This window comes from Pseudopipra pipra, chromosome 27 (assembly GCF_036250125.1).
Source record: "Pseudopipra pipra isolate bDixPip1 chromosome 27, bDixPip1.hap1, whole genome shotgun sequence".
NCBI classification, from domain to species: Eukaryota; Metazoa; Chordata; class Aves; order Passeriformes; family Pipridae; genus Pseudopipra; species Pseudopipra pipra.
The window spans coordinates 5,935,161-5,947,226 of NC_087575.1; the positions used below are offsets into that span (position 1 = coordinate 5,935,161).

The following is a 12,066-nucleotide window of genomic DNA, read 5'->3' on the forward strand; positions in this document are numbered from 1 at the left end:
GTGGGTGCTCATACATGACTGGTATTCTCAGTTCTTCCCTCAGCTCTGTAGGACTGGGACCCCTCTTGTTCCCCTGATAATAACACCTCCCCTTTTTCCTAACCTTTCCTGCACAGCTCTCAGTATTGAAACCTACTGCACGTATCTCCTGTCACAGGGGCCTGGAGTCAGCCTTCTGCCTTCCTGGGTAAAACCATGCCTAACAGATCTGGGTAGGGTTTGAGGCAGCGCTCTGGGAGGTGAGCTGGCATGTAGGGCACTGCGAGGAGAGAGCAGGAGGAAGGATGGGACTTTGGGAGCAGGCAAGAGCCTTCTGAATTGGGCTGCTACGTGAGCTGTTGTTGCCCTGGCTCTGTGTGTTGGATAGTAGGGTCACCTCTACACTCCACTGCTGCCTTCACTCTGCAGGATCCAGGGCAATAGTGAGGGATGACAGAAATCTCTTACTAGAGAGACTAAGCAAGGGGAAGGGAGGCCAGGCTGTGCCTGCACCACAGTTCTTTTTAAAGCCTCAGGCCTGGCATGCTCAGTGGAGCTGAGCACTGGACTCTGCCACAGCTCTCTCTGCAAACAATCCAGCAAGCACCCCCTTCCTACTCCCAGCACGAGGGCACAGAAGCGTTTTCATCTTCAGGGATACCAGGGCAGGATGACAGGCTAAAATGTATGGTGTGACGACAAAAGCTGTGCATGCTGCAGAGGAAACGCTCTGGGGAAGATGCAGGCAGTGTGTGGCTGTGGGCGGCAGAGCAGTGTTTGGCTGCATCCCTGCAGCACAGCTGCTCCTGAAGGAGCACATGCCTCGGATGTGCTATGCCTCAGCATCACCCTGGCATGACAGCAGGTGAGACAGCCTGGGCCACCTGGGCCATGCCACTTGGAGCACTGACTCCCTCCCCTGCAGCCTCACCGCAGCTGGAGAAGCCAGTGGGAGAGCAATCCACATCCTCACATGGGGATGAGATCTGATCCTGGTAGCAATAAGGGCTGCCTCAACATGGATATGCAAACACCTTCTGACCATCTGGCATGATCTGACATAAGAAGTAGCTGAGAATGCCCCCACCAAACCTGAGTGAGGAGGGAGCTGAGCTGCTCGGAAGAAAGGGGACTTTGCCTAGAAGGGCAGGGGCAGAGAGACCTGCCTGGGGTTGTAGACCCGGGACCATGTATCGCTTCCCATTCCAGCTAAGCCCCCTCCAGCACTGGTGCTTGTGTCTGTGCTTACCACCGGGTGACAGCTGTGTTAGAAAATTTTGTGCTTTAAATAACCTCTTTGCCTCCAGACCCTCGTACTGAGACACTGAGAAAATGGGGGCAAACGCTAATTTCTGACACGGATGCGGAGGGGCTCTGCCTTCGTGGGTGCTCAGAGCTCTCCCCTGCTCCCAGGGCCTCCGCGTTCCTAGAACTTGGGCCCTAAAATACATACAGCTGGGGATGAGCGTCGTGTCTCCCCGCTCGGCCCTCACGTGGCGGCCACAGCTGCTTTGCCTCCTCGCCCATGGCTGCCAGCACCTTCAGGGCTCTCCCGGCCAACCCTCTCCTGAGGGACCTCCCGCCCCGTTCTCGGGGGTCTCCCGGGGCCTCTCAAGGCGCCCCCCCCACGCCTGGCGTGCCCCGGGCCTCGCCTGGGCTCCGCGCGGCCGGCAGGGGGCGCTGCGCGCGGCTCTTTGTGGCGCCGCGGCGGCGGCGGCGCGGGCGGCGGGGCCGTTCCCGTTCCCGTTCCTGTTCCCGCTCCCGCTCCTGCTCCTGCCGCGCTGCCTCCCCCGCCCGCAGCCGCGCCGGGCGCGGGGCATGGCCAGACTCACCGAGGGCGAGGCGAGGAGACAGCCGCCGCCGCTCCCGCCAGCGCCGCAGCCGCCGCGCCGAGCCTCCCCCATGAACAGCAGCGGCGGCGCGGAGCCCCCCGCGCAGCCCGACAGCATGAAAGACCTGGATGCCATCAAGCTCTTCGTGGGGCAGATCCCGCGCAACCTGGAGGAGAAGGACCTCAAGCCGCTCTTCGAGCAGTTCGGCAAGATCTACGAGCTCACCGTGCTCAAGGACCGCTACACCGGCATGCACAAGGGTGAGCCCGGCGCGGCGCGCTGAAAGGGCGGCGGGCCCGGGGCCGGTCCACGTTTGACCCACTGTGATGTGATTTTTCTCTCCCCCCACCCTCTCTCACATCCGTCTCGGCCCCCGATCCCCTGCCCGGGAGCGGGTCCACATCCTCGGCGCCCACGGGCGGGGCTCGGCAGAGCCCCGCGGAGTCCCCCGGCCTCGGCCGCCCCCTGGGGCCTGGCGCCGGGTTGTGAGGGGCTCAACAAAGGCCCCGATGTGCAGCGTGGGGCGGACCGAAGCTGCCGCGGGTCGCCCGGGAGCCTCGGTGGGTTGCCGGGCACACCTCCCCCCCCTTCCCCGGGGCTCGGGCCGCCCCCGGCAGGAGTACGGCACTGGGGGTTGAAAATCCACACAACAAAGGATATTGGCCACGGATCTGCTGCTGTCAGTGCCGTTTAGGATAGATAGTGCCTGGTTGGCGGCAGGCTGGGGGGGATGAAGGGTTTTTCCTTTGCTGAAGGACCTTTAGTGGATGCTGAAAAGTTTGAGCAGGCTCCTTTAGCCGTGCTTATTGTGTTTGAAAGCTGTGTTTTGAAGAGCTGTCGCGTTCAGGGTGTCCGCTCCCTTCAGTGGAGCAGTTCTACGCCACCCTGGCAGGTGTTTGGGATCTTGTGACCAGCACCACTCCAGCCAGGAATGGAAACTCAGAGTTGTTTGCTGTAAGATCCGAGGGGGTGATGGCAGCCCCACTCCCTGGCACAAGTAGAGCAACCTGCAGGGAACCTACGGTAAGTACCCTGAAAGCTGTCTGTGTTCAGCCTGGGCTGCTGTGCCCTAAAATGATCCGTGATGGGGCCGTGTGTTGGTGCATGCTGGAGGGTGTGTGTCGTGTTCAGTCCTGATGCCTCAGATTTAGGAGGATGGGTAAGGAAAACTGAGTGCCTTGGCAACTCCAACCGTTCTAGACTGAAAAGAGAGGAAAGAGGACAAGAGAAAAGCTTATTTTCAAACAAGAGGCCAAATCTAACTCCAGCACAAAAGGAAAACTCTTCATTGAAGCCTGTGGGGGCTGGACTGACTTGAATTTAGATGAAGAAGTGTATCTGGTTGTGACTTGAGCACAAGAATGGCATGTGTCTCTGTATGCAAGGAACTGTATCCAAACCTGCTGCCAGTGAGTTGCAAGGTTTCAAACCCAGTAAGGAGGAGAATGGGCCCAAGGCAAAAGGCAGTTGTGCATTTCATTTCAGGTGATATCTTAAATATAGACTGCGTGGTCTGAGATCAACTTCCAGGCAGGAGACAAATTCTACGGATCTGCTTAGGTATGGAAATTAGAGGGGGCAGCAGTGGTATTAGTCAGATGTGTGTGATACTAACTTGCTGTTAAATGCAAGATTTCTGCAGCAAAATAAATACATCCTTTTGGTTTTGACTTTTTTTTGCGTGGATGCTGTGGTGTTGCTCATGGGTTGTTCTGTCCAGAACAGGTGCTCTGTTCTGCCCAGAAAAGGCTATTGAGGTGTGTAGGTTCTCTGGTGGCCATTGTACGGTGGTTTCTACACCTCCTCGTCCTGTTTTGTATGAAGTGAGAGGCTGGGATTCCTTCCCTGGTAGCATGAGTTTGCATGTAGATCCTTGGCCTGTTTTGGGAATAGGCAATATACCTCTCCAAAGAAGAAATTTCTTCACAAGGATGTGGAACGGGAGGGGTTAGCTTGTGGTGAGGGAATTAAACCCACAGTCCAGCCCACCCTGACCCCTGCCTTCCAATCCCATTTTACCAGGTTTGACTGCACTGGCTTGGGCTCTGTGCAAGAAGGCCATCCTGGTGAGGAGCCGCTGGCATCAGCAGTCCTGGAGGGTGCCAAGCCTGACCCAGGAGCTGCAGTGGCCTGGAGCACCATCACAGTCCCTGATCAGGGGATGCTGTGGCAAATCCGGACAGTTGCGTGTTCATTCCTGCAGTGTACAGAAGCCATAACCTTTCTGGGGCGGTTGTAACAGCAGACTCAGTTTTCTCTCCCCATGTTCCCTGATCTGCAATGAGATCCAGTTGACAGCTCACATGCAGCTTCCATCTGCTTTTTCCCTTTCTTTCCCCAAATGGAAGAAAGCAGTTGTGTGAGAAGCCAGCAATGCTGGTAAAGCCCAGCAGGTCCTTTTGTATTCCCTTACAGCTTGACGTGGAGCTGAGCAACCACCTCTGCTCCCAGGAAGGAAGAAAAGGTGGAAAAGGCCTACTGGGGACAGGAGGATGTGAGTTGGGCTGCAGAGTCCAAGAGCTGGCTAGGACAATCCTGTATGGATGCTGAGAATGGATGAATTTGGTGGAGGCAGAGGAGGATCTTACAGATCTAGAAATATGAGCTCCACTATGAAATAGTTTTGTTAGTACCTGACTAGTCATGTCTCAGCAACCTGTCCACTGGTAGCTGATAGTGTTCCAGCCTACTATTATTCATGAGGCAGTTTTTCTATATATGTTAATCACAGATACATTTGCATGTTAATAGCAGTGTTTGTCTCAAAGCTAATATTTTCATGGGAAGAGCAGGGAGGTCTTTGAACAGACTTTTGGAATGGGTCAAAGGAGACTGAGTAGGGAGAATCAAGTGGAAGGTTTTTTTGCCTTGTGTTCCAGGATTAGGCAGAAGGCAGTTCTTTTACAAGTGTCAACTTGATGGGTTTCCTAGGAGTGCTCACAGTAAGGAAAGTGGAGATTCAGGAGTGTGAGATACTGAACTGCAGGGAAATATTTGGCAGAGGCAGGAGCAGCCCTCCCGCAGGTGTGTAGGTGAATGGATGGTGTGTGGACAGATGGGTGGCTTTTCCAGAGGGCAAGGACACAACAGCACCCTCAGCCTTAACTTGCCTTGCTGGCAGCCGAGTTTTGACTCAGCTTCTGCAGGCTTGTAGATTAGCTCCCTGCTGACTCCATGTTTCCCCTGCTGAAGTATTTGATGTGATTTCTGATGCTGAGCAGAATCTAGAGATCCCTCTCTTCTACAAACTGGCAGCCTTTTCTTGCTCAAGGCTTTAGATTGCTTATGTGTGGAGTAATGTTTAGGATCTGAAGGGACTGTAAATTCCAGAGTCAATGTGTGATTTGTAGGGAGGATCAAGCACAGAATATATTTTTTTTTTCTGCAGTCTCGTGCAAGTGGAACTAGGCTGGGTTGTGCTTTTAGGGAGCTGGAGGCCCTCTTGGAGCCCGTGAAAGTAGGGTGGTATCACACGCTGACGGGGCGCAGAGGTTCTTTTAGGGATCTTTGGCAGAATGGTGATGGCAATAAGTCATAGTCAAAAGCTTAGAGCTTAAACTTAAAATTTTTGACTTAATGCTTCATTTTCTTAACAGAATTTTCTGATCACTATAGCACAGAATTTATTATTAGAATAGCATAAGGTTTCTACAAACAGAATCACTATACTATAGTCTATAAGTAGTGTAATACAGAATTTATAATACAACTTAATTTATGATTTCTAATCACCTGGACCTCTTGCAAGTCAGCTTTACAGACAGTGCCCTGGGTGCCGTTCTGTGTCCCTGTGCTGACGTGGGTCGCTGGCACTGCCCAGGGCCTTCCAGGCTGACGTTTCTTAACACCCTGAGCACTTTTTAACACCATGTCTCAGCAGGCATAACTGACTTGGTGTTAGAAGTGCCCAAAGGGTCATAAGCCTGTCGATCTGAGCTTGCTGTTAACTAAAGCGGGAGATGTGGAAGTGAGAAAACCTAGTGAGAGTGACAGGCTCCTCTGCACCTCTGTGGACATCTCTTCACTGTTGAGCAGATACTTGGGTGACTGTTAAGCTCAAAGTTTTAGGAGTCCAAAGAACCCATGAAAGACACGGTAAGCAGAATCCTGTCACAGCATCCTAGGGGGTACTTTTTCAGATTGGTGCTGGTGGTTGCTGGACTTTGTAAATCCCTGATCTGGCATGATGACAGTACCTTGCAAAATAACTCTATCCCTGTGTGAGGAGTGTGTCTCCTTTATCCCCACTCAATGGTGTGCCTTTGTCCAATCCTCATTTTTCCCTTGTCCTCCCGTGGACTGAGGCTTTTGAGCCTGACGGTGCATATTACCTCAGTTTTGACATTCTTGAGCGCTGGAATTTGAGACTCAAGGATGGGGTTTGCATGCTTAACTCAGCAGATCGCTTCAGGTAGGCTTAACTCCTCTCCCATCCTTAGTTTTCTTAGGTTTGATGGTTAAAGCTCCTGGGGCAAGGATGGTGTCTTCATTGCACATGGACATAGTACCAATGCGTTGGAAGTTCTTAGTGGAATAAGTTGTTTATTCCCAGCTCCTGACTTCAGCATTTTGTCTGCTAAACCTGACCCCGATTAGTGACTTGCAAAGTAGCAGACTGGAGCAGCAGGTGGTCTTAGGCAAGCATCTGTGTTTGAGACTTTGGTTACCAGGCCTTCGAGTCTGTTAGAAGTCTGCTCTCTGGTTACAGAGGTGCTTTTGAGGCTTGATATCAGAGCATTCTATGTGGGGAAAGTGAAAGCAGAGGGGTGCTACCCCCACACAACAGATCTGGCTGCCTTTGCCATGAGAAGTGGAGTTTACCTTCATGCTTCCTGGCCTCACTGCATTTGTTAAATTATCTGTTGATCCCACGCTTCACTTTGGTGCAGAATTCTTGGTTAAAAACCTGGGCAGTAAGGAGCTTTAATTATCTCTTTGAGATTTCTAGTGCTTGTGTGCTGTTTATCGAGGTTTTTTTTTTCCCTAGCAAGAGATGTGAGGACAAATGTGATTTGCTTAGCTGCAGCAACTTACTGGAGTCGGGATGGAAGAACAGGATAATCGTGTTGCCATGGGTTGGGATTGTCCTGAGCAGCTGGCTTCTGCCAGAGTGTTGTGTACAATGGAGTCCCACCGGGGTGGAGGGGAGAGGTCCAGACAGTCCCTGTCTCACATCCACCTTTGGATCCATGGAGAACTGAAGCAGCTTTAGAGTACCCCAAGCCAGGCACAAGAACGTGGAGGCAGAAAAACAGGCCTCTGTGGACCATAACAATGCATCTGCAGCCCCAGCACAACAGTGTAGACATAGACGTTTAGCAACAGCCAAAGGGAAGTGTCCTGCCTTTGCTTAGGATGTGAAATGCCACTGCCAATAGGAGGGGGGTTGAATGAGGGGGTCAGACACATTCTAGTGTTTGAACCTATTCTCCAGTGCTTTGCCTATCCTCATCTGAAACAACTCAAGTGATGGAGCTTCAGGCACTTCCCTGGGGAGATCATTCCACAGTCTAATAAATCTCTTTGTGCTAGGAAATGTTTCTTGATAACTAGCCAGATTTTTCCTGTGCTTAGTTTCATTTGATTAAGCATCAGAGCACCCAAAGATGATCCCTCTTCTTCCTGGAGAGGCTATAGTTCTTCCCCTCCTCCCTTGGCTCCAGTATTCAGCTAAGATGTTGAGTCATATCTTGACTAAGAATGTCAGGATCTGGCCTTTTCCCTGTGCTTTTCATCTTGCTTCCTAAGTTGGCCCTTGAAGAATGCATTATGCTTTGCTGGTCTCTGGATTTCCTTTGTCATGCATATGTATGTTGATATGTGTTTGTTCACATCTTATCGCACACGAGGCCCTTCTATAGCTTTCCATGATTCATGAATCTGGATCATGAAGTTTTTGTGTGAGGCTAAAATCCCAGACACTTTTCCTCTTTTCTTGCTTTTTTCTTTTTTTTCTTTTTTTTTTTTAAGTCAATAATCATACTGGTCCTTGCCTCTCCTCTGATCCCTGTGTTTTGGACCGTTTCTACCACAGACCAAATTAGCTTTCCTTTTGCATTCCCATTGTGTCTCATTGTCCAATGCCTGTGTCAAACCTAGTTGATTCACTGGGACCCTTTTCCAGGACTTAACAGAAGGGGGGATGGATGGGGCCTGCAAGTCCTTTTACATTATTTCTTTGTCTCTTTCCTTAGAGTCTTAGACACAACCAAATTATCTAACATCTGTGTTGATGTGCGTCCACAATTGCCTGTCTAACTTGACACTTGCTGTATCCACTGCAGGTTGTGCATTCCTCACGTACTGTGCCAGAGACTCTGCCATCAAAGCCCAGACAGCACTGCATGAACAGAAGACTTTGCCAGGGGTAAGTCCCAGTGAATTGTGTCTGGATGCCATGGGCAGGCAAATGGGGGATTATCAGGGGAGGGAGCAAGGATGAGAAGTGGCTTAGATTAATTTTCCTACTTGTGAAAGAGAAGTGTATTTCAGGGGTTAGAACAGGGATATGGGAGTGGAAGCACAGCGCTGCTCTTCACAGAACTGCTGCTTTTTTCCTCTGCCTGGCCAAGGTTGCCCCGTGTAGCTCTGGCCAGGCCTGTTTCTGTGCTGTTCTTTGCTCTCTGTGGTGTGACATGTCGCCTTCACCTATCTGTCCCTATCACTAGGGAGCTGTGGGCTTTGGAGTGAAGAGCGTGGTCACAGCCTGCACAGTGGGCATGCTGGAATGCTCACATGAGACAAGACAAGATACCAGACCCTTTTTCCAGGTGTGCAGCACCTCCTGGTGCATCTGCTTCTACTCTGCCATTGCCCTGCAGAGAGCCTGGACAGACTTCTAGTGCTGTGTCGGAGTTGGATCAGATGAAAAAAATACACTTGCCACATCCCACTGTTTGGAAGAGAAATGGGTTATATAGGTGAGACCAGGACTGCTGAAGTGGCTGTTCGTGGGTCCTGCTCCCTCCACAGCTGGTCTTGGGAGCAAAGTGCAGTAGGGATCGATCCTGGGAGGCCAGGCACTGTGCAACAGGTCCCTACTTGCAGGGTAGTCTTCTGCCTCCCTGGGACCTGCTGGTAAGCTGAAAGGAATTCTGAATTGTTGCTGTTCCCATTTTGGTATGATTTAAGAGCTTCGACTGGGCACTTCCCTTGCTGTGCTGAGGGGGTTGATCACACGCGTTAAAGGATTCATTTGGAGGTGAGTAGGAGGAGGAGTTGGGTATTTTTAGATAGAAGCTCACACAGGCTCTGAGTGCTCAAGGCAACAAAATAATTAATGTAAACCAGGGGTCTCTGGAGAGGGGTTGGGAATTCTTAGCCATAACATTTTCTCTTTAACCCATACAGGTCCAAAGAGCTTCCCTCGTCTCTCCCAGCTGCCCTCAAGACCTCCCCACGCACACGTCCTTTTCTGTATTTGTTTACCTCTGCTCCCTTTTTGCATGGGCCTGTGCTGGCATTTGAGCACTGGAAAATGCATGTAACTTAATTCTCACTTAACAGGATCTTTATCTCGGGAGGGCCAGGAGAAAGAGTGAAAATAACCAGGTGCTCAAATCTCCTTGAATTATTTTTGTGTGACAGGAAATGGTCAGCTTTTTGGACTAAAGCAATGTAACCCTGTGTGTGTGTTGGTCCAGGACAGAATTGACAGAGTCTGTGAGAACAAGTTAAAGGACGGAGGAACAGTCATGAGGAATCATGGTGCAATGCTGTTAATGCAATGGGGAAGTCAGACACATCTCTACCTAGTACCTGCAGAGGGTCTCTGAGAGGTTATTCATGTGAGGCTTGGTGGATTCAAGGCAATCTCGGTTTTGCTACAGTTCTACATTGGGAATTTGTTGCATGTTAAGGGCTGTTGGATGTATGGTAACTAAATGGAATTTAAACTCTAAAAAGCTAATTTTTTGACAATAAGGCTTAGCTTCTTTTTCCGAGATAGACAGAATTTTGGCTTTTACTCCCTTTTGTATGGGCTAGTGTGCTCGGGGTGTAAAGCAGCAATCATAGAATCACTTAGGTTGGAAAAGACCTCTGAGATTGTCGAATCCAACCATTAACTGCCAGGTCCACTAAACCATGTCCCTAAGTGCCACATCTGCACATCTTTTAAATCACTCCAGGGATAGTAACTCAACCAATTTCACCTGTACAGTCAGCTGCATATTGTATTATCTAAAACACCCGTCCTGCCCTCACAGCTGCTGAATTGTTGTCAGTCTGGAAATAACAAATGTGTGAATATTCCTTTGGGGAAGGAAGGATGGAGCTTCCTAGAACAGCAAGGTAAAGCACATCCTTGGTGAATTAGCGGAAGTGTCTTATCACCCAAGCTCGCTAAGGAGCTTAAAAGGATGCCAAGTATCTGTGTCAGCTGGGGTGGGCAAGAGGAGTACCCAGGCAGGGAACCTGCTTCCACACCCTGTGATGTGGACTGTGACTTGTGAAGCTCAGCACAGCCAAGGCGAATTTGCCCACTGCCCCAGTCCGGTACGAGTGACAGGCGGGGAGGACATGGCACCTTGCTCACAGGGACTGTGCAGTTTCTAGACAGCACCAGCACCGTAGCCAGTTCTGTGCCCAGCACTACCTCCCAGCCAGACACACTCCTCCTCCCCGCCCTCCACAATGTTCTCTGCTGTGTGCAAACATCCCATTTCATGTTCCCCAGTTTTGCTCCCTGAGGACAGGCTGGAGAACTGCACAACTAAGTCTGACTCAGTCCCAGTAAAGCAGTTTGTTAAGTCTTTTGAGCCCATCAGAGGTGGAGATGGATATGCCTGAGGAACAAAATAGAAAGCAGCTCCCTCTGTGGCCTCAGTACACAGGGCCTGGGGAAAGACACACAACCCATATAGGCTGAACAGAGGCAAAAATCTTCTGATCTGAAAAGAAGAGAGGAAATCAGGCCCTTAACACTTCTTCCTAAATCTAGTGTCCTCTTCAGCTGCCAGCCAGCTTAGCAGTGTAGTGTTTCACCTTCTCCCCACTCACTGGCACACTCCTCCTTAGCTTGATAAAATCATATTATAACTCCGTAACCCATGCCTTTGATTCGTGATTGTGCCTTCACTTTGCTGAGTTCCGAAAGGAATCGGAGAGGTTATTAATGACATACAGTGATCACACAGCAAGTTAAAGCCTCTTGCTAAGTGAAACTTGTGGGAAAAGCATCCAGCTTTTCAATATTTCACAGAAACACTTTATGTCTCTTTTCATTTGCAGCCAGACAGTTGCAAATTACATAAAATTGCTCCTGAAGAAGAGGAAGAAGAATAAAAGGAGGAAGTGGAGGGGGGAGGTTTAGAAAAGTAATTCTTCTGGCAAGGTACAGTTACAGTTTTATTTCTATGCAGAACAAAGAAGGGCTTGCTGAAAGGTAGGCAAGTAAGAGGCAGAAATTGGTATTGGTCCAAGCTAGGAATACGGGCAGTTCAAAAGCAGTGATGGGAGTACTGAAATGTGGCTACATCATAGGGAGAACTCATGGGTGCAGAGACGCCGAAATGGAAAATTACAGAGAGCAGCAGCATGAGAGCAGAGAGAGACTATGGGAATGCACCAGGGGTTGACATGCTGCAGCACTAACTCAGATGGCTGGGCACAAGGACTAGTGCAGAGACCCAGCAGAGCTTGAGCAGAGGGCATCCCTGTGGGTAGGCTGTCTCCTGTGCTGCCAGGAGCAAGGGCTCACTTGAGCCATCTGTCAAGATCCAGAGCCCGTGATGATATAAAGGAGCACAGGTGACTGGAGAGGCTTTGGTAGAGAGGTCATAGCATCTCATTCTTCCCTTCCCTCTCGTTTGTACAATTGCTGATGTGAAGGCAGCCTGGACCAGTATTTCTGAAAGTTTCTTCATGTGAACACTATGGGATATTGCGGCTGGCAAAGCTGGGGGATGTGCTGAGGAGTGGAGTAAGTGACCTGAATGTTTGGCTGGGGGCTGAAGCTGGACCCCAGTTGTTAATCTTTGCAGCTTGAACCTTTGGGCAGGGTAGGGTGGAGAAGTTTTTCCCATGTCCATCCTGCAGGTTTGATAGACAATACTGGCAAATTCCTGAGAGCTGTGCAATGTTATCAGTAGAAGGTAATGATACAGAGAGCATGCTAAGGCTATCTCACTGAAGTGGCAGCACCAGAACATGAAGGTACTGAGCTGAAGCAGTCCCTGACAAGAAGCAGCAGATGTGCCTGTTCACTGCAGGGAGGATTGCAAACGCTTGTGCTGTTGAGGGTTTGGCTTAAGGG

The 12,066-nt window shown here is 50.4% G+C and overlaps 1 protein-coding gene across 7 annotated transcripts in view; it reads left to right on the plus strand.

The window, feature by feature from the left end:
* The first annotated feature begins 1,700 nt into the window (after positions 1-1,700).
* Positions 1,701-12,066, plus strand: part of CELF5 (CUGBP Elav-like family member 5) — a 38,530-nt gene continuing 28,164 nt past the window's right edge. For 3 of the 7 annotated variants that reach the window (XM_064637162.1, XM_064637163.1, XM_064637164.1), the window contains exons 1-2: positions 1,702-2,071; positions 8,096-8,178. In XM_064637162.1, the coding sequence (XP_064493232.1) occupies positions 1,798-2,071; positions 8,096-8,178 (357 nt within the window). In that variant the 5' untranslated portion in view covers positions 1,702-1,797. Of the gene's footprint in view, positions 2,072-8,095; positions 8,179-12,066 lie in introns of all 7 variants that reach the window. The other 4 variants (XR_010425347.1, XM_064637160.1, XM_064637159.1 and 1 more) reach the window with 4 other exon arrangements.